Here is a 24,596-nt window from a genome sequence, read left to right as displayed (position 1 = left end):
CTCCAAGCTGGGCGCCCGTTTTCGCGCCTAAAACGGTGCCAGAAAAAAAACGCGCTATTCCCGAGCACTCTGCAGCTCCTTGTCTGTTTGACGTGGCGCCCAGGGGGGCGGAGCCTACACTTGCGCCGATTTTGTAAGTGGGAGGGGGCGGGTACTATTTAAATTAGTTTTTTTCCTGCTGGCAACGCTGCGCGTGCGCGTTGGAGCGTTCGCGCATGCTCAGTGTGAAAAAAAACATTGGCACTCGGCCATTTTTGTAGTTCTTTGTAGCTGTTTAATTTTTGAACATTTTTTCATAAAACCACATTGCCATCAGCACATCAGCACTGAGGCTTCCCTTCTCACTGTCTCCTTCCCCTCCCTCCCCTGCGCGGCAACAAGCCGCTGTCTCCTTCCCCTCCCTCCCCTGCGCGGCAACAAGCCGCTGTCTCCTTCCCCTCCCTCCCCTGCACGGCAACAAACGGCGGTTTCCTTCGAACGATGGCTGAAGCACTTTCACACAGGTAGGAAGATGGTTTATTTAATCTTTTCTTTGCTTATAACTGTTTATTCAGGTTGGATTTATTTGTATAATATTTGTAGAAGTATAAATAAGGATTGATTGTAGAATTTAATGAGTTCCCTTCCCCCCCCTCCCCCCCCACCTCGTTCTGGGCGCCTAATTTGTAACCTGCGCCTGATTTTTTAATGAGTAGAACAGGTTTTTTCAGTTCTACAAAAATCTTCACTTGCTCCATTCTACTTTAGTTTGGAGTACGTTTTCACTGTGGAAACTTTGAAATCAGGCGTCAGTGGCCGGACACGCCCCCTTTTGAAGAAAAAATTCTGTTCTAAAGTAGAACTGTTCTACCTCACTAGAACTGCAGAAAAAAAAATGTGGAGAATTGCGATTTCTAAGATAGTCTGTTCTCCACCAGTTGCTCCTAAAAATCAGGCGCAAATCATGTGGAAACTTGGGCCCGTAGAGTGGACAGCGGAGAACCAGTGGATATGGTATATTTGGACTTTCAAAAGGTTTTTGTCAAGGTCCCACACCAAGAGATTGGTGTGCAAAATCAAAGAACATGGTATTGGGGGTAATGTACTGACGTGGATAGAGAACTGGTTGGCAGACAGGAAGCAGAGAGTCAGGATTAATGGGTCCTCTTCAGAATGGCAGGCAGTGACTAGTGGAGTGCCGCAGTGCTCAGTGCTGGGACCCCAGCTCTTTACAATATATATTAATGATTTAGATAATGGAATTGAGTGTAATATCTCCAAGTTTGCAGATGACACTGAACTTGGTGGCAGTGTGAGCTGTGAGGAGGATGCTCAGAGGCTGCAGGGTGATTTTGACAGGTTAGGCGAATGGGCAAATACATGGCAGATGCAGTATAATGTGGATAAATGTGAGGTTATCCACTTTGGGGGCAAAAACATGAAGGCAGAATATTATCTGAATGGTGGCAGATTAGGAAAAGGGGAGGTGCAGCGAGACCTGGGTGTCATGGTTCATCAGTCATTGAAGGTTGGCATGCAGGTACAGCAGGCGGTGAAGAAGGCAAATAGTATGTTGGCCTTCATAGCAAGGGGATTTGAGTATAGGAGCAGGGAAGTCTTACTGCAGTTGTACAGGGCCTTGGTGAATATTGTGTTCAGTTTTGGTCTTCTAATCTGAGGAAGGACATTCTTGCTATTGAGGGAGTGCAGCGAAGGTTCACCAGACTGATTCCCGGGATGGCAGGACTGACATATGAGGAGAGACTGGATTGACTGGGCCCGTATTCAGTGGAGTTTAGAAGGATGAGAGGGGATCTCATAGAAACATATAAAATTCTGACGGGGCTGGACAGGTTAGATGCAGGAAGACTGTTCCCGATGTTGGGTAAGTCCAGAACCAGGGGACACAGTCTAAGGATAGGGGGTAAGATATTTGGGACTGAGATGAGGAGGAACTTCTTCACTTAGAGAGTTGTTAACCTGTGGAGTTCCCTGCCGCAGAGAGTTGTTGATGCCAGTTCATTGGATATATTCAAGAGGGAGTTAGATATGGCCCTTACGGCTAAAGGGATCAATGGGTATGGAGAGAAAGCAGGAAAGGGTACTGAGGTGAATGATCAGCCATGATCTTATTGAATGGTGGTGCAGGCTCGAAGGGCCGGATGGCCTACTCCTGCACCTATTTTCTATGTTTCTATGTTTCGATTTCCATGCCATCTTCCATAATAAGACTATAGTTCATCATGTTGTAGCTGAATGTTCCCTGCCAGTGATTTTCACTTATTGGTAGGTTCAGAACAAGCAAGTATACACAAATATCCAGATCTGAATTGTTGCCTCTTTTAACATGGCGCTTGTGATTGGAGCATCCGCCTTTGTCAGGTCCTTACCAGGCACATTACGTATGACCAGCTCATGAGATGTAAGGAAACTCTCCATTCATGCTGGCAATGTGTCCACAGTTTTATATCCCAACAATGATATGAGTGACCTTTCATCAAGATCATTGTGGGAAATCTTCCCAATCGCAAAGTCATCGAATCCTTCATAGAATTATCGAAATTTACAGTATTGAAGGAGGCCATTTCGGCCTACCGTGTGCCGCCGGTCGACAAAGAGCTATCCAACCTAATCTCACTTTCCAGCTCTTGGTCCGTAGCTCTGTAGGTTACGGCACTTCAGGTGCATGTCCATGTACTTTTTAAATGTGGTGAGGGTTTCTGCCTCTACACCCTTTCAGGCAGTGAGCTCCAGACCCCCATCACCTTCTGGCTCATGTTAGGATCTTTTTTCCATTCGTGCATACCTTTGCTCCATTTTGCCTGTTGCTCATGATGGAGAATCTACTACTTGCTAATTATTTCTGCGGCAGTGAATCATCTGCTTACATGCAGGCCTCGTTCTCCGGGTCGGAAAGTACCCATGTAGCTGAATTGCACCTTTCCCTTTGTTCCTAAGCACAGTTATAATTATCAGCATTACTTTTACAGAGATACGGAGCAGGTTTATTTTCTCTGGTGGAACTACTTTGAACTTTCACTTAGGAGTCATCAAACTTCAGAGATTATTGGTGGCGACATGTGTACTTCCCTGATGAACACGTCCGAAAAGCTTCATTTAGGTCTTTTGAAAATTCAGTTTATCTGCCTTGTCTTGAAGCTACCCAGTACTGCATTGAGCCTGGGGCTGTGAGGAGTGAGTGATCTTATGGGTGTGTTGATTACAAAAGGGCTCTACTGTCCTGAATCTCAACAAATCTAGTACATTATTTAAAGTGCCAGCCTGTGAGTGACAAACTGGCTGGGATCCAGTGAATGTCATCGGGACAGAAAGAAAACCCTTTTTCCACAACACATCAGTCACTCCTCTCCTGAAATAATGCTGGAGTTTCTTTGAATCACTGTTTACTGTGGATGAAGGATCCACTGGGGCAGTGAAATTTTAGTCAGACTATTGACATAATAAATTCCAAAGAAATACATATTTGACAATAATGTGATTACATTTACCAATTGAATTTTCATTTGTGTCTTTTAATGCCTTCACTAAAGTTTTACTTGAAGGCATCAGCTTCTCCCAGGAGCCTGGGCTTGGACATACTATATTTGCCTGGACATTTAAAGCTGATGGCTGAATGCAGACTGTGTGGTCTGATCATTTATAGTGTACCCATTTCCCAGATGCATTAATGCCATTTAGTCAGCTGAACTGCTGGTATATTTTTCTTCAGCTTCAAGCAGTTTCCGATCAGTTATTGTTCAAAATTAATTGAAGAAAAGTTACGAGACAAAATTAAAAGGCTTTTTTAAGGTAATGTTTATATTTAAAAAAATTATACAGAGACTGTGCGTACCACATGAATGAGTCCGCACATGCCTATGGGAGAGAATGAGGAAAATAGGGTAGTCTCATTACAGACCTTTGGTTTGTGTTCTATAAACTTCAGAAAGCGCATTGTGTTGAAAGAGAAAGAGTGCAGCATTTTCCATTCTAACTAATTCATTTTTCAAAAAAGAAAGTTGAAAGAAAACCTTTATCACCTGTGCTTTGTTGACAGTTAGGAAATGTAAACTACCTTGTTCCTTACACCTGTGAGGGAAAGATTGATGGTTAGAAAATGTGAACATTCTAATTACTGGCACCCGAGACACTCGCATGCCCAGAGTGAGGGTGCACGCACGAGCGATAGGCTAACAGTGACTTTCATGATCTTATGTTGAGATCTTTTGTTAAACAGGAGATTCTGGCCACTTGCCCTTAGGGAGTGCGAGAGGGGAGTGCAGTGAAGATTAATGGTGAAGTGGAATGGTGGGCCGGGGGTGAGTGGCGACTGGATTCAGGTGTTGCACAGTCGTTCAAAGGGGAATAGGTATTGGTAGTAATGGAAGTGAGCAAGGGTCATGATAGGACTGAGGAAGTAGTAGGAAGAGAAAGGGAGTAATGCCACAGTGAAAGGACCACGATGGGAGTGAGAGACTGCAGGGAAGTGTTGGTAATTGGGGAAAAGGACAGGAAGGGAGCAACCGAGAGCTGGAGGCCTAATATTCCTAGCAAATCACCACATGAAAATGCTGCCTAAGGGCATTAGTGGCTCCTTCTCCTGCCATGCTACGCCATCTTACCCATCACCTTCGACCCAAAAGAAAGATAAAAAGAAAATAAAAACACAGAGAAAAGCAGATAAGAACAGAGAAGCAAAAAGAAGTGTCACAGGGAGAGAGAAGCAGATGAGAAAAGAATGAAACTAAAACAGAAGCGGAGATACAGCGCGAGGAGCAGCAAAACAAAGAATGTAATAGTGATAGGTAAGAGAAACATTGGCCCTGAAATTGCAGTCTCCGTGACAGCATACTGTTAGAGTTGGGCTATTTTCCCAACAACTGCCCAGTAATTGCTTCCATCAGTGTAAGGGCATCCACGATGCTGAGAATGACGTGAGTAGCACGCACGTGTAGCGAGTTGGTCTTACCGCAGGTCAAGGGTCCACAGCCAGATAGGGAATGGAAGACCAGCAGGAAGAGCAGTGCAAGGAAGGTAGCGCAGGGGTCCCCTGCGGTCATCCCCCTGCAAAACAGATACACCGCTTTGAGTACCGTTGAGGGGGATGACTCATCAGGGGAGGGCAGCAGCAGCCAAGTTCATGGCACCATGGCTGGCTCTGCTGTACAGGAGGGCAGGAAAAAGAGTGGGAGAGCGATAGTAATAGGCGATTCAATTGTAAGGGGAATAGATAGGCGTTTCTGCGGCCGCAACCGAGACTCCAGGATGGTATGTTGCCTCCCTGGTGCAAGGGTCAAGGATGTCTCGGAGCGGGTGCTGGACATTCTGAAAAGAGAGGGTGAACAGCCAGTTGTTGTGGTGCACATTGGTACCAACGATATAGGTAAAAAAAGGGATGATGTCCTACGAGACAAATTTAAGAAGCGAGGAGCTAAATTAAAAAGTAGGACCTCAAAAGTAGTAATCTCGGGATTGCTACCAGTGCCACGTGCTAATCAGAGTAGGAATCACAGGATAGCTCAGATGAATACGTGGCTTGAGCAGTGGTGCAGCTGGGAGGGATTCAAATTCCTGTGGCATTAGAACCGGTTCTGGGGGAGGTGGGACCAGTACAAACCGGACGGTCTGCACCTAGGCAGGACCAGAACCAATGCCCGAGGGGGAGTGTTTGCTAGTGCTGTTGGGGAGGAGTTAAACTAATATGGCGGGGGATGGGAACCAATGCAGGGAGATAGAGGGAAACAAAATGGAGACAGAAGCAAAAGACAGAAAGGAGATGAGTAAAAGTGGAGGGCAGAGAAACTCGAGGCAAAAAACAAAAAGGGCCACTGTACAGCAAAATTCTAAAAGGTCAAAGTGTAATAAAAAGGCAAGCATGAAAGCTCGGTGCCTCAATGCGAGGTATATTCGGAACCCAGAAGAGGGCTCTGAGCTAGTTAGAGTGGGTGAGAGCTCAGATGAACAGGACCCCAAGAAAGAATGCAAAAGGCAGGAGGCAACAGAGCAGAGTAGCACTGGGGTAAATGTGTTGATTCCTGGATTCTTTTACCTCAATCTGGTTCAGTGAAATCACTGAGTCGAATACCGATTGTGCTTTAAACAAAGCAAGCTTTTATTTAAAAAACAAATCCCGATCGGGGACCTTATCAGACAGAAGGAATACTCTCTTGATAGAGCGTACACACTTACTACGGACAAGGTGACGTTACATTGTAAAGCGACGACAGTTATACATTTTCGGAAATAGATAACAAGATACAATTAGAGTGACATCCTAGTTCAGCCTATCTCTTTTGATCCTTCCTTTCCTTTGTCCACTCATGAACCGACATCTATATGGGCTGTTTTTACTAAAGCTCAGGCATTGCTTCTAAATGTTACAATTTTACTGGCGTGACTACCAACTGAAACCTTGCAATTCTGCTAATTGTGCTGATGTTGTATTTTCATTTATCCATATATCCATTTCATGTTACAATTTATACTGGCATGATTAGTAACTTAAAACCTTGAGAAAGTCTGTTAATTGTGCTGATGTTGTATTATTTGCAATCTGACATTCTCTTAGTTATTTTTCCATGGCTTATACATTTTCATATATCCAGTTCACTTCACTGTCTTTATTTCCATATATCCAATTCACATATCCACAAGTATAAGCCACAAGGTGATAGGAAAGGACAATATGTATGAATATAAAGGGGCTGCAGGAGGGGTCAAAACTAAAAATCATGGTTTAAAAACTAATATTAAAACAATCTACCTAAACGCACGCAGCATTCGAAATAAAGTAATTGAGTTGACGGCACAAATCATTACAAATGGGTATGATTTGGTGGCCATTACAGAAACGTGGTTGCAGGGGGGCCAAGACTGGGAATTAAACATACAGGGGTATCTGACAATTCGGAAAGATAGACAAGAAGGGAAAGGAGGCTCTGTTAATAAAGGATGATATCAGGGCAGTTGTGAGAGACGATATTGGCTCTAATGAACAAAATATTTAATCATTGTGGGTGGAGATTAGAGATAGTAAGGGGAAAAAGTCACTTGTGGGTGTAGTTTATAGGCCCCCAAATAATAACTTCACGGTGGGGCGGACAATAATCAAGGGAATAATGGAGGCATGTGAAAAAGAACGGCAGTAATCAAGGGGGGATTTTAACCTACATATCGATTGGTCAAATCAAATCGCACGCGGTAGCCTTGAGGAGGAATTCATAGAATGCATACGGGATTGTTTCTTAGAACAGTATGTTACAGAACCTACAAGGGAGCAAGCTATCTTAAATCTGGTCCTGTGTAATGAGACAGGAATAATAAACGATCTAGTAAAAGATCCTCTCGAAATGAGTGATCACAGTATGGTTGAATTTGTAATACAGATTGAGGGTGAGGAAGTAGTGTCTCAAACGAGCGTACTATGCTTAAACAAAGAGGGATAAGGGCAGAGTTGGCTAAAGTAGACTGGAAACACAGACTAAACGGTGGCACAATTGAGGAACAGTGGAGGACTTTTAAGGAGCTCTTTCATAGTGCTCAACAAAAATATATTCCAATGAAAAAGAAGGGTGGTAAAAGAAGGGATAACCAGCCGTGGATAACCAGGGAAATTAAGGAGAGTATCAAATTAAAAACCAATGCGTATAAGGTGGCCAAAGTTAGTGGGAAACTAGAAGATTGGGAAAATTTTAAACGACAGCAAAGAATGACTAAGAAAGCAATAAAGAAAGGAAAGATAGATTACGAAAGTAAACTTGCGCAAAACATAAAAACAGATAGTAAAAGCTTTTACCAATATATAAAACGGAAGAGAGTGACTAAAGTAAATGTTGGTCCCTTAGAAGATGAGAAGGGGGATTTAATAATGGGAAATGTGGAAATGGCTGAGACCTTAAACAATTATTTTGCTTCGGTCTTCACAGTGGAAGACACAAAAACCATGCCACAAATTGCTGGTCACGGGAATGTGGGAAGGGAGGACCTTGAGATAATCACTATCACTAGGGGGGTAGTGCTGGACAGGCTAATGGGACTCAAGGTAGACAAGTCCCCATGTCCTGATGAAATGCATCCCAGGGTATTAAAAGAGATGGCGGAAGTTATAGCAGATGTATTCGTTATAATCTACCAAAATTCTCTGGACTCTGAGGAGGTACCAGCGGATTGGAAAGCAGCTAATGTAACGCCTCTGTTTAAAAAAGGGGGCAGACAAAAGGCAGGTAAATATATAGGCCAATTAGTTTAACATCTGTAGTGGGGAAAATGCTTGAAGCTATCATTAAGGAAGAAATAGCGGGACATCTAGATAGGAATAGTGCAATCAAGCAAGCGCAACATGGATTCATGAAGGGGAAATCATGTTTAACTAATTTACTGGAATTCTTTGAGGATAATAACGAGCATGGTGGATAGAGGTGTACCGATGGATGTGGTGTATTTAGATTTCCAAAAGGCATTCGAGAAGGTGCCACACAAAAGGTTACTGCAGAAGATAAAGGTACGCGGAGTCAGAGGAAATGTATTAGCATGGATCGAGAATTGGCTGGCTAACAGAAAGCAGAGAGTCGGGATAAATGGGTCCTTTTCGGGTTGGAAATCGGTGGTTAGTGGTGTGCCACAGGGATCGGTGCTGGGACCACAACTGTTTACACTATACATAGATGACCTGGAAGAGGGGACAGAGTGTAGTGTAACAAAATTTGCAGATGGCACAAAGATTAGTGGGAAAGCGGGTTGTGTAGAGGACACAGAGAGGCTGCAAAGAGATTTAGATAGGTTAAGCGAATGGGCTAAGGTTTGGCAGATGGAATACAATCTTGGAAAATGTTAGGTCATCCACCTTGGGGAAAAAAACACAGTAAAAGGAAATATTATTTGAATGGGGAGAAATTACAACATGCTGCAGTGCAGAGGGACCTGGGGGTCCTTGTGCATGAATCCCAAAAAGTTAGTTTGCAGGTGCAGCAGGTAATCAGGAAGGCGAATGGAATGTTGGCCTTCATTGTGAGAGGGATGGAGTACAAAAGCAGGGAGGTCCTGCTGCAACTGTACAGGGTATTGGTGAGGCCGCACCTGGAGTACTGCGTGCAGTTTTGGTCACCTTACATAAGGAAGGATATACTAGCTTTGGAAGGGGTACAGAGACGATTCACTCGGCTGATTCCGGAGATGAGGGGGTTAACTTATGATAGATTGAGTAGACTGGGTCTTTACTCGTTGGAGTTCAGAAGGATGAGGGATGATCTTATCGTAACATTTAAAATAATGAAAGGGATAGACAAGATAGAGACAGAGAGGTTGTTTCCACTGGTCGGGGAGACTAGAACTAGGGGGCACAGCCTCAAAATACGGGGGAGCCAATTTAAAACCGAGTTGAGAAGCAATTTCTTCTCCCAGAGGGTTGTGAATCTGTGGAATTCTCTGCCCAAGGAAGCAGTTGAGGCTAGCTCATTGAATGTATTCAAATCTCAGATAGATAGATTTTTAACCAATAGGGAATTAAGGGTTAGGGGGAGCGGGCGGGTAAGTGGAGCTGAGTCCACGGCCAGATCAGCCAAGATCTTGTTGAATGGCGGAGCAGGCTCGAGGGGCTAGATGGCCTACTCCTGTTCCTAATTCTTATGTTCTTACATCTACGGCTTAAGTAAAGCATTTAAAAATCCAAAATTATGCACATACACTTTAAATGAGTTTATGGAAATATTGACCCGGATTAAGATCTTTAAAATTATTTATCAAAAATATATTTTATTATTGAGGTTGGTGCAATGAAGGAACTATGATAAAAATTACAATTCAATACATTTATAATTATTATTGTGCAATTATTTGGGGATTGCATTGCATATCGTTAGGAGATTACCATTGTAAATTATTGCAGTGGAATCCTGTGTCATTAGGACTGGGCCCATGCGATCCCAGGGTTTCTTTTGAACCACCTGCATCCCTGGGATCCGTGAGCCTTTATGCTGTCGTCCGCATGGCCCGAGACCGCAACTCTTTGCAGCCTGGACGTCGGGGTACTTTTGGAATTATTTCGCGGGATGGAGGTGTACTCAGGAAATATGCCTCCGACGGCAATTCCAAGGCCAATATTTGACTTGCCATGTGCAACGCAACAGAAGATCTTCTAATCTAAGGGAAGAGGCAGCAAACCTTGGCGAGACCTCGAGCAGCTATAAAAGGAGCGCGGAGTGCAGGCCCGAGACTGGAGAAGGCAATGGACCTGGACGAGACCAGAGTGGGAGCAGAGCGAGAGCGGCACCAACTGAACAGAGGCAGAATTCGAAAGAGTGACGTCAGCGGAGAAAAAGTGACGTCAGCACAAGGGAAGGAGCTGATTGGTGAGTAGCCGGTGAGTGTTTTTTAAGTTTTAAGTTTATTTCAGCTGGTTTAGTTCTTCGTCTATTAAATAGAGGCATGGCAGGGAAGCTCATGGCTTGCACATCCTGTGCCATGTGGGAAGTCCTGGACACTTTACGTAGCCTGGATGACCACATGTTCAGGAACTGTTACCAGCTACAGCAACTTGAGCTCCCGTTTCCGAGCTTGAGCAGCGGCTGGAGTCACTGCGGTGCATCCGCGAGATTGAGAATTTCGTGGAAAGCACGTTTCTAGAGGGTGGTCACCCCGCAGCTTAAAAGTGTGCAGGCAGAGAGGAAATGGGTGACCACCAGACAGAAGAGGAGGACTAGGCAGGTATTGCAGAAGTTCCCCGAGTCCATCTCGCTCTCCAACTTGTATTCTGTTCTGAATACTGTTGGGGGCGATGGTGCCTCTGGGACGTGCAGCCAGAGCCATGTCCATGGCACCACTGGTGACTCAGCTGCACGGGGGGGAGGAAGAAGAATGGAAGAGCTGTAGTGGTTGAGGATTTGATAATCAGGCATTTCTGTGGCCACAGACGTGACTCCAGGATGGTATGTTGCCTCCCTGGTGCCAAGGCCAAGGATGTCACCAAGCGGCTGCAGGGCATTCTGGGGGGAGAGGGAGAACCGCCAGAGGGCGTGGTCCATATCGGGACCAATGACACAGGTAGGAAGAGTGATGAGGTCCTGCAGGCAGAGTTTAGGGAGCTAGGAGAGAGAGTAAAAGCAGGACCTCAAAAGTAGTAATCTCCGGATTACTCCTGGTGCCACATGCTAGTGAGTGCAGAAATAGGAGAATAGAGAAGGTGAATTTGTGGCTCGAGAAATTGTGCAGGCGGGAGGGCTTTAGATTCGTGAAGCAGTGAGACTGTTTCTGGGGGAGGTGGGACCTGTACAAGCCGGAGGGGTTGCACCTCAACAGAGTCTGGACCAGTATCCTCGTGGAAGGGTTTGCTAGTGCTGTTGGGGAAGGTTTAAACTAGCTTGGCAGGGGGATGGGAACCGGTGGGGAGAGAAGCAAAGCTGGAATTGGGCAGCAGAAAAGTAGAAAGTGAATTTGGAAGACAAAGGAAACAAGGGCTGAAAAATAGACCGCAGGGGAGTTTGGCAATACTAAATGGTATATACTTCAATGCAAGGAGTATAGGGAATAAGGCAGATGAGCTGAGAGCACAGACTGACACTTGGGAATACGATATTGTAGCTATTACTGAGACATGGCTGAAAGAAGGGCAGATACGGCAACTCAACATTCCGGGTTACAGGGTTTTCAGACGGGATAGAGAGGGGGGTAAAAAAGGAGGGGGGGCGCAGTATTAATTAAAGAAACAATTACAGTTGTGAGGAGGGATGATATGTTAGAGGGGTCATCAAATGAGGCCATATGGGTTAAATTGAACAAAAAAGGGTTGATCACAACCAGAGGGCATAGATTTAAAGTAATTGGAGAGAGGTAAAGAGGAGATATGAGGGGGAATTTCTTTACCCTGAGGGTGGTGGAGGTCTGGAACTCACTGCCTGAAAAGGTGGTAGGGGCAGAAAGACTCAGCACATTTAAATAGTACTTGGAGGTGCACTTAAAGTGCTGTAACCTACAGGGCTATAGACCAAGAGCTGGAAAGTGAGATCAGGCTGGATAGTTCTTGGTTCAGTGCAGACACAATGGGCCAAAATGGCCTCCTTCCGTGCTGTAAATTTCTATGATTCTATAATGGCTAGTGTAGTTAAAATAGCAGACATTGACAATGAGATCCAACACCGCCTCCAGGGCGCCAGCACAGTCTTCGGCCGCCTGAGGAAAAGAGTGTTTGAAGACCAGGCCCTCAAATCCACCACTACAGGGGAGTAGTAATACCCACCCTCCTGTATGGCTCAGAGACATGGACCATGTACAGTAGACAACTCAAGTCGCTGGAGAAATACCACCAACGTTGTCTCCGCAAAATCCTACAAATCCCCTGGGAGGACAGATGCACCAACGTTAGCGTCCTCGATCCCCAGCATTGAAGCACTGACCACACTTGATCAGCTCCACTGGGCAGGCCACATTGTTTGCATACCAGACACGAGGCTCCCAAAGCAAGCGCTCTACTCGGAACTCCTTCATGGCAAGCAAGCCAAAGTTGGGCAGAGGAAACGTTACAAGGACACCCTCAAAGCCTCCCTGATAAAGTGCAACATCCCCACCGACACCTGGGAGTCCCTGGCCAAAGACCGCCTTAAGTGGAGGAAGCGCATCCAGGAGAGCGCTGAGCATCTCGAGTCTCACCGCCGAGAGCATGCAGAAAACAAGCGCAGACAGCGGAAAGATCATGCGGCAAACCAGTCTCGCCCACCCTTGCCCTCAACGACTATCTGTCCCACCTGTGACAGGGACTGTGGTTCTCAATGGACTGTACAGCCACCTAAAGACTCATATTTAGAGTGGAAGCAAGTCTTCCATGATTCCGATGGACTGCCTATGATGATGATAATGATAAAATAACGAAATATGGGAAAGTCCTTTTGCGTTGAGTGCTCCTACCATAGTTTGGCTCCCCTCAACCACCCCTCTCCAAAGAAAGACCTGCATTTATATAGTGCCTTTCACGACCTCAAGACATCCAAAAGCACTTTACAAACAATGAAGTAATTTTCAAGTGTGATCACTTGCAATGTAGGAAATGCACAGCAAGGTTCCAGAAACAGCAATGAGATAATGACCTGTTAATCTGTTTTAATGTTGGCTGACGGATAAATATTAGCCAGGACATGGGCGAGAACACCCCTGTTCTTTTTTGAAATAGTTCCATGGGAACTTTTAGGTCCACCTGAGAGGCCAGACAGGGCCTCGGTTTTGTATTTCATATGAAAGACGGCACCTCTGACAGGGCGGAGTGTTAGCCTAGATTTTGGGCCTAAGTCTCTGGAGTGGGACTTTAACTCACAGTCTTCTAACTCAGAGTCAAGAGTGCTACCCCGTCAACACCGCTGACACCTTGTTTCTTTGAGTGTAGGTGCTACTGATGGTGGGGCCGCTGCAAATTGAAGGGGCGTCTTCTCAATTCAACTGCTTTATTTTAAACAGTTAAATTGGCATTAAAAACAATCTTAGTGTCTTTCTGCCAGTCTCCCAGTCAGTAGTGCAAGAGAAACAACTGCTTGAAGAAAATCACATTGAGGGGAAAGAGTAAGTGGAGAGAATAACTATCCCCATTTAAATGGGTGGGAATAGTTGCTCCCATCTATTTAAAGAAACGGAAGCATTACCTGGTGGAAAAGTAACTGATCACTAGGGCATGTGTGTGACTCCACTGAATGGAGCAGAGTTAATACATCTGACCACACCTGTCAAGACCTTTAACAATGAGCCAGCAGCAGAACTGAACTTACTCACCTGGAGCTTGATTCCAGAGGAGAATGATGGGGCTTATATGAAATCTGATGACCTAAAATAGTTCAAGTGTAAAATACTTGTAATTACTTGCTATGTACTCATTCATTCACATGCAGCCACACTAGAAGATTATTTGCTCAATGGAAGCTCAAAGAAACAGCACCTGATTTAGCACTTTACAGCCTTCTGGACTCAATATTGAGTTCAACAATTTCAGATCATAACCACTGCTCCCATTTTTTTGGACAGCAGCTGCTGGTAATGATTCTGCTATGGCCATTTACACCTCCTCAAGACCCATCTTTTGTGTCTTTATTTGTCCCATAACCGTCCCATTTTGCCTTGCACAATCATCCCCTTTGTCATTTAATCTCTTTCCACCCTATCACAGACCTTCCCATTAGTTCTTTCCTTCCAACCGCCACACTCTTTCCCCCCCCCCCCCCCATTCCCAGCCTCTGTACTTGCTTTTCACCTTCGTCTCCCATCCTTCATTCAGGCCCCGACCTGTGTGAGAACACCAGCGGCATGTCGGGGCCATAAAAGGACCTGAGGTGTGGCGGCCATGAGCAGTGTGGAGGCATACTACTTCAGGGGAGCAGCGTGAGTTGGTGCAGGAGGGTGATGGCAGCCAAGAGTGACGTCATCAAGGTCCAGGTCGGTGATTGGAGCGTGAGCAGATACAGCAGGAGTGGCGAGATCGGGGCGAAGGAGCAGCGAGAGATTGTAGAGGGATGTGATCGGGTCCCAGGAGAGGTGTGAGTTCGGGGCCAGGGGACCAGGGGCAGCACAGGGCAGCACAGGCCAGCCCACACGGCGATATGTGTGCGCACTAGGTCCGTGCAGCAGAGCTGGTCTCCAGTTGTCTTGGTTAATCCTTGCCACTGGACCAAGGCCTAGCTCTGTCAAGCCCGTGTGGTGGCTGGTGTGCAATGGCCACCACACGTTTTAAAAAAAAATCCACGCACAGACATCTTCCATCCTTGAGGATGTAGTTCGGGTCCTTCATTCAAAACACCTGTGAATTCATCCTTTTTTGGCATGGAAGCAAGTCATCCTCGTTTCGAGGGACTGCCTATGATGATGATGACGGCTTGCTTAAAACCTGTTATATATCTAACTTTTTCCACTTCTTATGACAGGTCATCAACCTGAAACATTAATGCTGTTTCTTTCTCCACAGATGCTGCCTGACCCGCTGAGTATTTCCAGCATTTTGTGTTTATTTCAGATTTCCAGCATCCGCAGCATTTTGTTTTTGTAGTAGATTATCTGGGATTGTTTCAAGTTTTAAGTTGTTCAGAGTATGTGGCTGTAGATTGTGTGTGTGCTGGTAGCAGAACTTCATTGTCAACTGTATTGGCCTCCTACCCTAGATACTGGCAGAGCCATGCCAACCTGATCCATCAAAGATTGCTGTATCATTCTTCCTGCACCCCCCTTGCTGGACAAGTTAAAAGCTCCTGGTGTACATACATGCCATGAGTTAATGTGAGAGAGCTAGCTCTGAATGCTGGAAGCTTGTTTGTCTCGGGATAGTGTACAAGGACACACTCCCAGATGCAAGTTACTGAACCATCTACCAGCACTAGTGATGTAAGGGGCCAATATTCAGCTGTCTCCAAATCATTAGCACCCTCCTCATGTACTCATTCAGTGTATATTTCTCTCATCATGTGTCTGTCTCTCACTGCCTATTTGTCATTTTGTGTCAGTTGTGTCTCAGTGGGTAGTACTCTCCCCTCTGAGTCAGAAGGCTGGGGGTTCAAATTCCACTCCACACTTGAGCACAAAATCTAGGCTGGCACTTCTGTGCTGTACTGACCGAGCGCTGCACTGTTGAAGTGCCATTTTTTGGATGAGACGTTAAACTGAGGCCCCGTCTACCTTCTCGGTCGACGTAAAAGATCCCACTATTGTGAAGAAGAGCAGGGGAGTTCTCCTTGTGTCCTGGCCAATATTTATCCTTCAATCAACATCACTAAAAGCCATCTGGCCAGACACAGGCGAAAGTGCTATCCAGTGAGCCACGACTGACATGTAAACATGATCATTTCTGGCTATTTCCTCCTGCGTTCCAATGTTCTGGTTACCTTTGCTATCTGACTGTCTCACAGCAATCTATTTCAAAAACTGATTGCCTTTACAGGCGAGAGTGCTACCACCCAGGCAAAGCTTATCCTTATCTTTCTCATAAATTTGGGACATCCTAAAGGAATTCTCATTCTTGCCACTCTGCGATGCAATTTAAATGACAGCAGCAACCGAGAAAAATGGAAGAAAGTATTGGGGAGATAAAACTTACCAAAATGGCAGCATATAAAGTGAAGCCAACTGATGCATGGTGCAAAATGTATTCACAGACCTGGGGAGCGCCAGGTCTTGTGCTGATGTGACAATGACAAGTTACATATATCTCGATTTCAGGGATCGATGTGGAGGTAGCCAGGAAAGAGGAAGAGCAGCGAATGATCCAGGATGCCAGGCAATGGCTAAATCGAGGGAAAGTGGAAGATATTCGGCACCCGAAAACTGGAGCAAGCGCCCTTCATGTTGCTGCAGCCAAAGGCTACTTGGAGGTCATGAAGTGAGTGCACAGTCATTGTGGTTATGCCCAAAAGAATTAAGAATTCCCAGTGTTAGCAAACACATTTTACCCTGGGTGCCCATTTACCCAGTTTCAAAAAGGAGATTTTTTTTTCAGTAGAATCTTTAATATTTGCTGTTTAGCTGATATTGTTTCACCTACAAGGACTTTGCTGCTTCATGGAATAGGAATAAACTTCAGAGGCAGGCTATGAGACGAGGAGGAGGAGGGTGGGTATGGGTGCCGAGGAAGGTTCTTCAAGCTGAACCAGGCTAAAAGAAGTATGGGACAAACTAATAGTCTGAGGAATCCATGAGCTAAATATACCTGAATAACTAATGTATGCTTGGAGCTGATAGCTCAAAAACTGGGTTAGCAGTCAAGATCGCAAGCCAGGTCAATTAGGAGAGCCAGCACTCTAGCGTTGCAGCATCAAGGCTGTGACCCGTCCAGAATGGGGGCTAGCCCAGGCGAGTGAAGTGAACGAGTGCTGAAATATGGAGATAATCAGCGACACTTACATTCTCATGCAGTAATCCTCCAGTCAGTGGTATTTCCCTGGAGAGCTTTACGGCTGGATTTTCCTCTACTATACTGCTTGAAATCAGAAAATGAAAGGGAATGGGCAGGACGGCCTACAGCTGTAACCCTGAGTTGGGTTTTTCTTGGCTACAATAATTATGTATAATCTCTCGGGACTTGTCCTGTGGAATCTGGGTTCCAATCTAGCCCACACTGATAGCACAACCGTCTGCTCTCTCTGATGGTTAAAAAGACCCTGAGAATTTCAGTCTTGACTCGCTTGCTGGTGAATAAGAGTACAAGGCATGAAGCTGCTCATGAGGCAGTATTATTGGCAGTAAGCAGTCAGTCTCACGCAGAGTGACTAAGGGTGGTTGATGTGGGAAGCATAAATGATGTGGATAATACATATTGTTGAAGGCGTGTAGAAAGGGATTTACTGTGTGTATGATGCCTGTGATGAACCTGATTTGGGAGGGTTTGATGGGGTAGTGTACAGGGAGCTTTACTTATGTAGTACCTTCCTGGGGAATGCTTGATTTTGACACTTAATGCAAAGTGTGCAAAAACACTGATATATTTTATTTTGAGCTCAAAATTCACGAAAACTTTTCAGTAAAGAAATGAACTAAATTTTGCAGTTCTTCACTGTTTGCTCCCTTCACTTTTATTGGACAGATTCTGATATTGCTGTTTCTGCTCCAAATGTATAAAGCTCAATAAACAGGATTATTCATTTAAAAAACAAATGTGGCCTTTGCAATGAAGGTGCTTCCTCCTGTCGTCAGCTTTCCTGCAAGAAGTCTATGTGTATCACACTCCTGTTGTGTGATTTGTTTTGTTATTGCAGGCTGTTAATCCAGGCAGGCTTCGATGTGAACAGCCTAGACAACGATGGTTGGACTCCATTCCATGCAGCTTCACACTGGGGCAAAGAGGAGGTGTGCAGACTGCTGGTGGAGAACTTGTGCAACATGCAGGCCATCAATAAAGTGGTGAGTCCTACCAGCATTCAGCGATGGGTTAAAAGCTCCCACGCTGACACTGCTGATTTCTCAGTGACTGTGGACACCAGATATTGAAGTCGTCGTCTCAGGCTCCCCTCCGTGGCTCAGTGGGTTGATGCACCTCTAATTTGGTACTAAAACTTGCGGATCACGAAGATCCTAGGTTCCATCCCAGTCTGTGCTGGGCCGACAGCTAAACTGCTACAGATAGCCTTGGTGCCCTAGACTAGAGAGAGAAAAAAATCAGCCAGTGTTCCCATTATTGATCACCATCCAGTCACTCCTGGACAGGACAGGATTGGGCCTGGCTGGATGTTAATCCAGCTCCCTCACGTTGTCAGGCTCAGTGATTCTCCCATCAACATCCTTTATTACTGACTGTAACTCTACTGATGTCAATCCAACTCCATGCACTGCCAGGCTTAGTTACTTCTCCCAGCAAATGCCCTATCTTATTGATTGTATCAGTACTAATGTTAATCCAGCTCACTCACAGAGTCACTGTAGCGCTTTTCACTGCCACTGTAAAGCTGATGCCACGTATGAGTATTGCACTATATTTCGCTATCTTGCATTTTATTAAACAAAGTAACCCTAGATTGCACTGTGTTGCACAGTATTATTGGGCCAAAGCTTGCTTGAGCAGGGCATCTCAAGCATACACTGTTGGACATTTTTCCTGCAACCGACAGCTCGAACAATTTGCATCGTAAGTTGCTGGAAGTGCAAGCTGATAACGATGCGGCGAGGGCCTTGGTGAACAATGGGACCAACAGTCTATCTCCTTAACCTCTGAGATTTAAGGAATGAGAAAGCAACAGAGCAACAATGGAGTAGGAGGGTTAATTAGAGTGAAATCAGTTACAGAAAGAGAAATGAAGAGAGGGAAAGTACGATTGAATTTAGAGAGAGAGAAAAAAAGAGACAGAAAGGAAAAGTAAGGAAAAATCTTTTTAAAAAACTTAATTTAATTTTTTTCAAATCTCGAAGTACAATTTACTACATCCATGAATGTAACTGGAGCAGTTTAAATTGTTGCTTTTCTGGGCCGTGCAGCTTGATTGGCATTACATTAACAATTAGCATGGCGTTAAAATGGTCCTTACACTCTTAATTACTAGCCTTAACTTTCTGTAACACATTTAATGGGCAATTAATGTGCAAATCCAGAAAGTTCTTAACAGTAGCGGAGAGGCTAAGGATGAGATGCCGTTTGGGTGAAGCAAAAGGTGGATCTGCATAAATTGACTTGCAAGTTCTGTAAATGCACAACTCACAACATATCTCTTAATCCCCTGAATTTGCTGTCCAATTTGCATGTTAATAACTATGTGCATTGATAACACAGTGTTATTTTTCCAGCAAGATTTGCCCCATTAAGTCTTGGGCTTTTACACACTACATTGTACTGCATGTCTATGTTGGACTGGACTGTATTACAGTGCACTGCATTATACTGTTTCATTACATTGTGCTCTATTGCAATGTATTGTATTTGATAACACTAAATTTCATTGCTTCACTCTGATGTGTTATATTGCACAATAAACATAACTTATATTTATTTAACCTTACTGTATGTAGTAAAATCCCAAGGCACTTTGGCATCAGTTTTCAGCTCTGCAATCAGTAATACAAGAGTTTGGGGAGATGGACAGGGTGGTTGAAGAGAAATGTTTCTCAGGAGGCCTTTGTGGGAGGGAAGAGATCATAAAAAAATCTTTTCCACATGCCAATCAGGTTCTTAAAACAGGTAGCTAATTTGGGGTCAATTGACATCTTTAAAGGGGAGCTGGGTAGTTAACTGTTGAGAATGGGAATTAAATGGAGTAGTGATATTAATGACATTGCTTAATTTTTTTTAGGGTAGGTAGGAGGGAAACAATTCGTAGGAATTTAGATTTAATGGTGCAGAAATTGCAGTCGGAGGCTTCCTGTGGACGGATGCCTCCGAACGCAAAGATTTCTGCAAAAGTACCTGGTGGTCCCAGAGGTTCAAAGACTTTCTGGCCTGGCCCTCCACGCGAAGGCCTTCACAGAGGCCCACGTATCCCAGGAGCGTTTGAGTTTCGTACACATCACTGCGAGCACATCTGCCGGCCCAACCTATCAGAGTAATGGGGATCCCCATTCATACTTTTGTGAGTTCAGCATATATAGAGCTCACACAGGTATGAATGGGGATTCACCAAAAGCACAGAAAACTGAAAATAATGAAAAAAAAATCACATTTCAAAATGAGAAAAATGGAATTTAATTAATTATTTAAAACAAAAATTTAATTTTTGGAAAAATAATTGTACATATTTTACAGGGTCTAAAAATAAACTTAGCTTATTTAACAGGATTTAAAATGTTTAAATTGTTTTAAGAAATGTATTATTCTGCACTTTAAAAGTTTTGCACTGGCCGCTTGGTTTTATCAGTCGTATGAATTTGAAGGACATTCGCTGAGCAGGAGTTGGGAAAATAGCCCAACTCTCCGCTTGCGGAGACCCTTCAGTTTCGGATGCGGTGGACCTGTCAAAAGAATTTTTGGCAGATTGCAAATGCTGGGTTTAGGCGCATGCGCTTCTCATACCTAAACCTGAAACTTCTGGGGACCCCACGGGCGTGAGCGCACTTAGTACGTGCCTGTGGGGAAGTGTGATTTCAGGTCCATTGAATTCATACGCCTAGGATATAGCCTCACTGGACCTGCGCATCAGAAAGTTGGGCAGAGACATCAGTACAGAATTTTACAGCCATTAAAATGAATGGACAAAAACGCGGCTCGATCCATTTACCTCCCCGCCCAGATTCCCGTTAGGAGCTTCAGTGGCGGAACAAAAAGTGCCGATTTGTAAAATCTGCTCTGGTCATTAAAGTAGGAAATCAAGTGTTTGTGATGATGGTTGGAGGTGAAGAAGAGAAGGAAGCTGATTGATAGAATATAATCATCATACAATGGACGCTGGATGGAACGGGTTTGATGGGCTGAATGGTCTTTTCTGATTCCTTATAAACTTCATATTGTGCTGCATGATGCTGTATTGCATTGCCTGATGATGTACTGTACAATATGACTCTATATTGCAATGCATCAGTTTATATTGTACAATATACCCTGAGCAATGTGTTCCTGCAACCAATATAACCAAAGAAAGATGAATTAGGAAGTGATCACACTGCTATTTGGTTCTTCCAGTGCAAACAGGCTCACAGTTGCTTACTTGCCAACAGTCACTATACTTCAAAGTAACTCATTGTCTGAAGCACTTTGAGAAGTTTTGCCACGTATTGTACTATGTTGCTCTGTATTGCTCTATGCTGCTCTATATGCACTGTATCATTCCATGTTGCTTTGCGTTGCTGAATATTGCATCATATTGATCTGCATTGCTGTATTGCTGTTTCGCCCTGTATTGCTCTATATTACGCTGTATTGATCTATATTCCGGCATTTGTTTTTTATTAACTATTATTCTGTTATTGCACCATATTCCTCTATTCTAGCTGTTTTGCTCTTTATTGCACTTTATTTCTCTATGCTGCTGTGTTGCACTGTATTTGTTGCAGTACTTTGAAATATAGAACACAAGTGCAATGCAGAGCAGTAGTGAGTATACATACTGAGCCTTGCTTTATATTGCACTGGAGTGTTGTATTTTCTACTGTATTCTATATTGTGCTATGTTGTTCCATACTGCCTGTATTGATCTGAGCTGCTCTATATCACACTGTATTCTCTGATATACATTGGATTGCTCTATATTCTACTTTGTAGCTCCATATTTCATTTTGTTGCTCTATATTGATTGCATTATATTTTTACATTGCACTGTATTGCTCTGGTTTGCATTGTTATTACTCTAAATTAGAAAGTGCAAATTAAAGTATGAGAACGATCCACAAGTAATGCATGTCATTTTACACTGATTAATCTTGTGGGTTGGTGTTTCCTGTCGAACTTACATAGTAAGTTTCTACCTCACACAGTTTAGAAATGATGCAAAATCTCATGTCCCATTGCTTCAAGTTGCTTGACCATCCTGCAGTTTGTGGAAATGCAGCCTTTCTTTCTGGATGAATTAGCTGCAGAGAATTGATAATACTGCACGCACGAGCATCTGAATCCAGCCTCCCTCTGGCCAATCGTAAAGAACATATTAGAAATAGAGTAGTTACTGCCCAAGGTGAACCCACCTTCCCCCTGGGTTAATTTACCATGTATGCAATCACAATCTTACATGGGCACAGAATATATTTAAAGAGTTGTAATCAATAGTTCCACAATGGAACATGTTCACAGTGTTATGCCGATGTAAATGCTCTGTATCAGGAGGCTGGACATCATGGACAAATTTGCGAAAACAATAAAATGGTCACTTACAGGAAAGAGGTGGCCAACCCTGAAAACTGGTGCAGGGGTTCAGATGCTGCTGATCCTGGTTTCCTGATTGTAATGTATTTGCCTCATGGGTTCTTTGCTTAAGAATTCATAGCAACACATTGTTAATAAACCAACTAGTTCTTAATAGCAAAGGTTTAACAATTCACAATACAAATTACCAGTTTATCCACTAGGCTCACAACTGCCTTACCTCATGGATGACCTAGACCCAACTAACTGGGGTTTTATTGAGTTTTGTTAATATGACGTAACTGGCTAAGCCATTCCCAATGCAACAGCTTTACAACTCTTTTGTTTCAAACCAATAAATAAACATTAAATCAAGTGCCCCCTTATTAAAGGGGGGGGGGGACACTCCAAAAAGTTTACAAGTGCCTTTTTTTGTTTTTTTTTGTTTTTTTTGGGCACTAAAACCACAAATTATACAAGTGCCCCCTATAAAAGGGGAGGGGGACACTAAAATCCAGCAATAAAACAAATTAAACTTTAAAACATATAAAATCAAATTAAAATTTGGTTGCCGGGGGTGATGATGCACTCCAGTCCCTCCGGCACCCACCTCTCGCGGAAGGCCGCGAGCATACCGGTGGACACCGCCTGCTCCATCTCCAGACAACAGCTTTCCAACCCTGTGAGCATACTCACAGGTGCATACATTACACTGATAACTGAGCCCAACTACATTTCCAAGAACATTTCCAGGGCCTACTCTGATCCTGGGAGACTGACACACTACCATCCGAGAAAGACCATTTCCTACTGATGAACTGGAGTGAAAGTTTTTAAAAAAGAAATACAGTCCTAAAGGCTTCATTGTCTGGTGCAGTTGAGGTATTTGTTGAGTGGACACTTGACCTTTGTAGTGCATTATGGGTCAAGAGTTTTGTTTGTTCAGGTGAACTGTTATAAACTGGCTACAACTTTGTTTAAAAAAACAAAAATGCTGGAAATACATGGCAGGTCAGGCAGCATCTGTTAAGAGAGAAACAGAGTAAATGTTTCAGGTCAATGACCTTTCGTCAGAACTGTATTCTCAGGAATTTCTGTTTTAATTTCAGATTTCCAGTATCCACCATAGTTAGCTTTTGTGCAAATTTGTTTTACTGTCTCCACAATGACTGTTAAGTGGAGAGTAGCAATTTCTTCCTATCAGGGACTATGATCATTGACAGGTTTTTCCTGAATCGTAGGGTCAAACTGCATTCGATGTTGCAGATGAAAACCTCTTGGAACTGTTGGAGGAGCTACAGAAGAAACAGACTGTTGTAAGTATCAGCCATAGAGATGTACTGGCAACTGCTTCAGGACAACCTGCTCACATGGTGGGGCAAGTTACATTGTCCCTGGGGTAAACTTCTGACAAAGTTAAAAAGATAACTGATATCCCTTTATATGCTGGTTTTGTTTGTCAGAGAGTGTGGGAGGGCTGGTTCCTATTTGATGGCCATTCCAATGAGCCTCTCCCAACCACCACCAAGCAATCCATGATCAGTAGAAGAGAACCATTGATAGTACCACAAATGGTTTCATAGGGAAGCTCCCCTCCCATGGACCACCTTCCTCACCCTCAAAACAAAATTGGGAAAATATAATCCCCCCATTCCTAAATCCTATGTTTGTGCATTAGCCAACATTGAGCAGATATCTATTTAATATAAAATTATTTATGTCCTTTAACCTATAACTAATTTAGTTCAAGCTGGTTAAAGGAATGATACACACTATGTTGTGTCCTCCTTTTAGTTCATTTCTATCTCAAGGCCCTCTTCAACAATCTCCTGCTCCGTCTTTATCCTCAGCGTCTTGCTTGTGGCAGATTTGTCACTTCTGCCAAACTAGGGGATTGCTACCTGTCATATGTGGGAAGTCAAAACTTTTTACACATTTCTTTCATAACGTGATTTTCTGCTTATCAAATTTCAGGATGATTGTACTGTTTAGATATCTGATCTGCGATTATAGCAGAAGATTTCCTTTGCATCTAACTTTGGCTGTATTTGACCTGAGACTGCTTGATGGGATTTTGGAGTAAGGTGCTTTTCTCTGCATCTAACATATTCTATACCTCTCGCCTCTGAGTCAGAGACTTGAGGACATAATCTAGGCTAATGCTCCAGTGCAGTACTGAGGGAGTGCAGATGAGACAGTAAACTGAGATTCTGTCTGCCCTCTCGGATGGACATAAAAGATCCCATGACACTATTCGAAGAAGAGCAGGGGTTTTCCTGGTCTCCTGGCACACATTTATCCCTCAACCAATGCTTAAAATAAATAATCTGGTCATTATCTCATTATTGTTTGTGGGATCTTGCTATGTGCTTTTTGGCTGTTGCATCTCATGCATTACAATGACTACACTTCA

At 43.9% G+C, this 24,596-nt stretch overlaps 1 protein-coding gene across 4 annotated transcripts in view; it reads left to right on the top strand.

Moving 5' to 3' along the window:
* LOC139279999 (protein phosphatase 1 regulatory subunit 12A-like) overlaps nucleotides 1-24,596 on the top strand; it is a 286,266-nt gene that overhangs the window by 125,762 nt on the left and 135,908 nt on the right. For all 4 annotated transcript variants that reach the window (XR_011596579.1, XM_070899408.1, XM_070899407.1 and 1 more), the window contains exons 4-6: nucleotides 16,153-16,312; nucleotides 17,685-17,829; nucleotides 23,425-23,499. Coding sequence is in view for 3 of the 4 variants with exons in the window: in XM_070899408.1 (XP_070755509.1) it covers nucleotides 16,153-16,312; nucleotides 17,685-17,829; nucleotides 23,425-23,499 (380 nt within the window). In the remaining variant the exon portion in view is untranslated. The remainder of the gene's footprint in view (nucleotides 1-16,152; nucleotides 16,313-17,684; nucleotides 17,830-23,424; nucleotides 23,500-24,596) is intronic.

This window comes from Pristiophorus japonicus, chromosome 14 (genome assembly GCF_044704955.1).
Source record: "Pristiophorus japonicus isolate sPriJap1 chromosome 14, sPriJap1.hap1, whole genome shotgun sequence".
Lineage (NCBI taxonomy): Eukaryota > Metazoa > Chordata > Chondrichthyes > Pristiophoridae > Pristiophorus > Pristiophorus japonicus.
The sequence above is the reverse complement of the archived record's forward strand: the minus strand, read 5'-3'. Positions and strand labels throughout refer to the sequence as shown.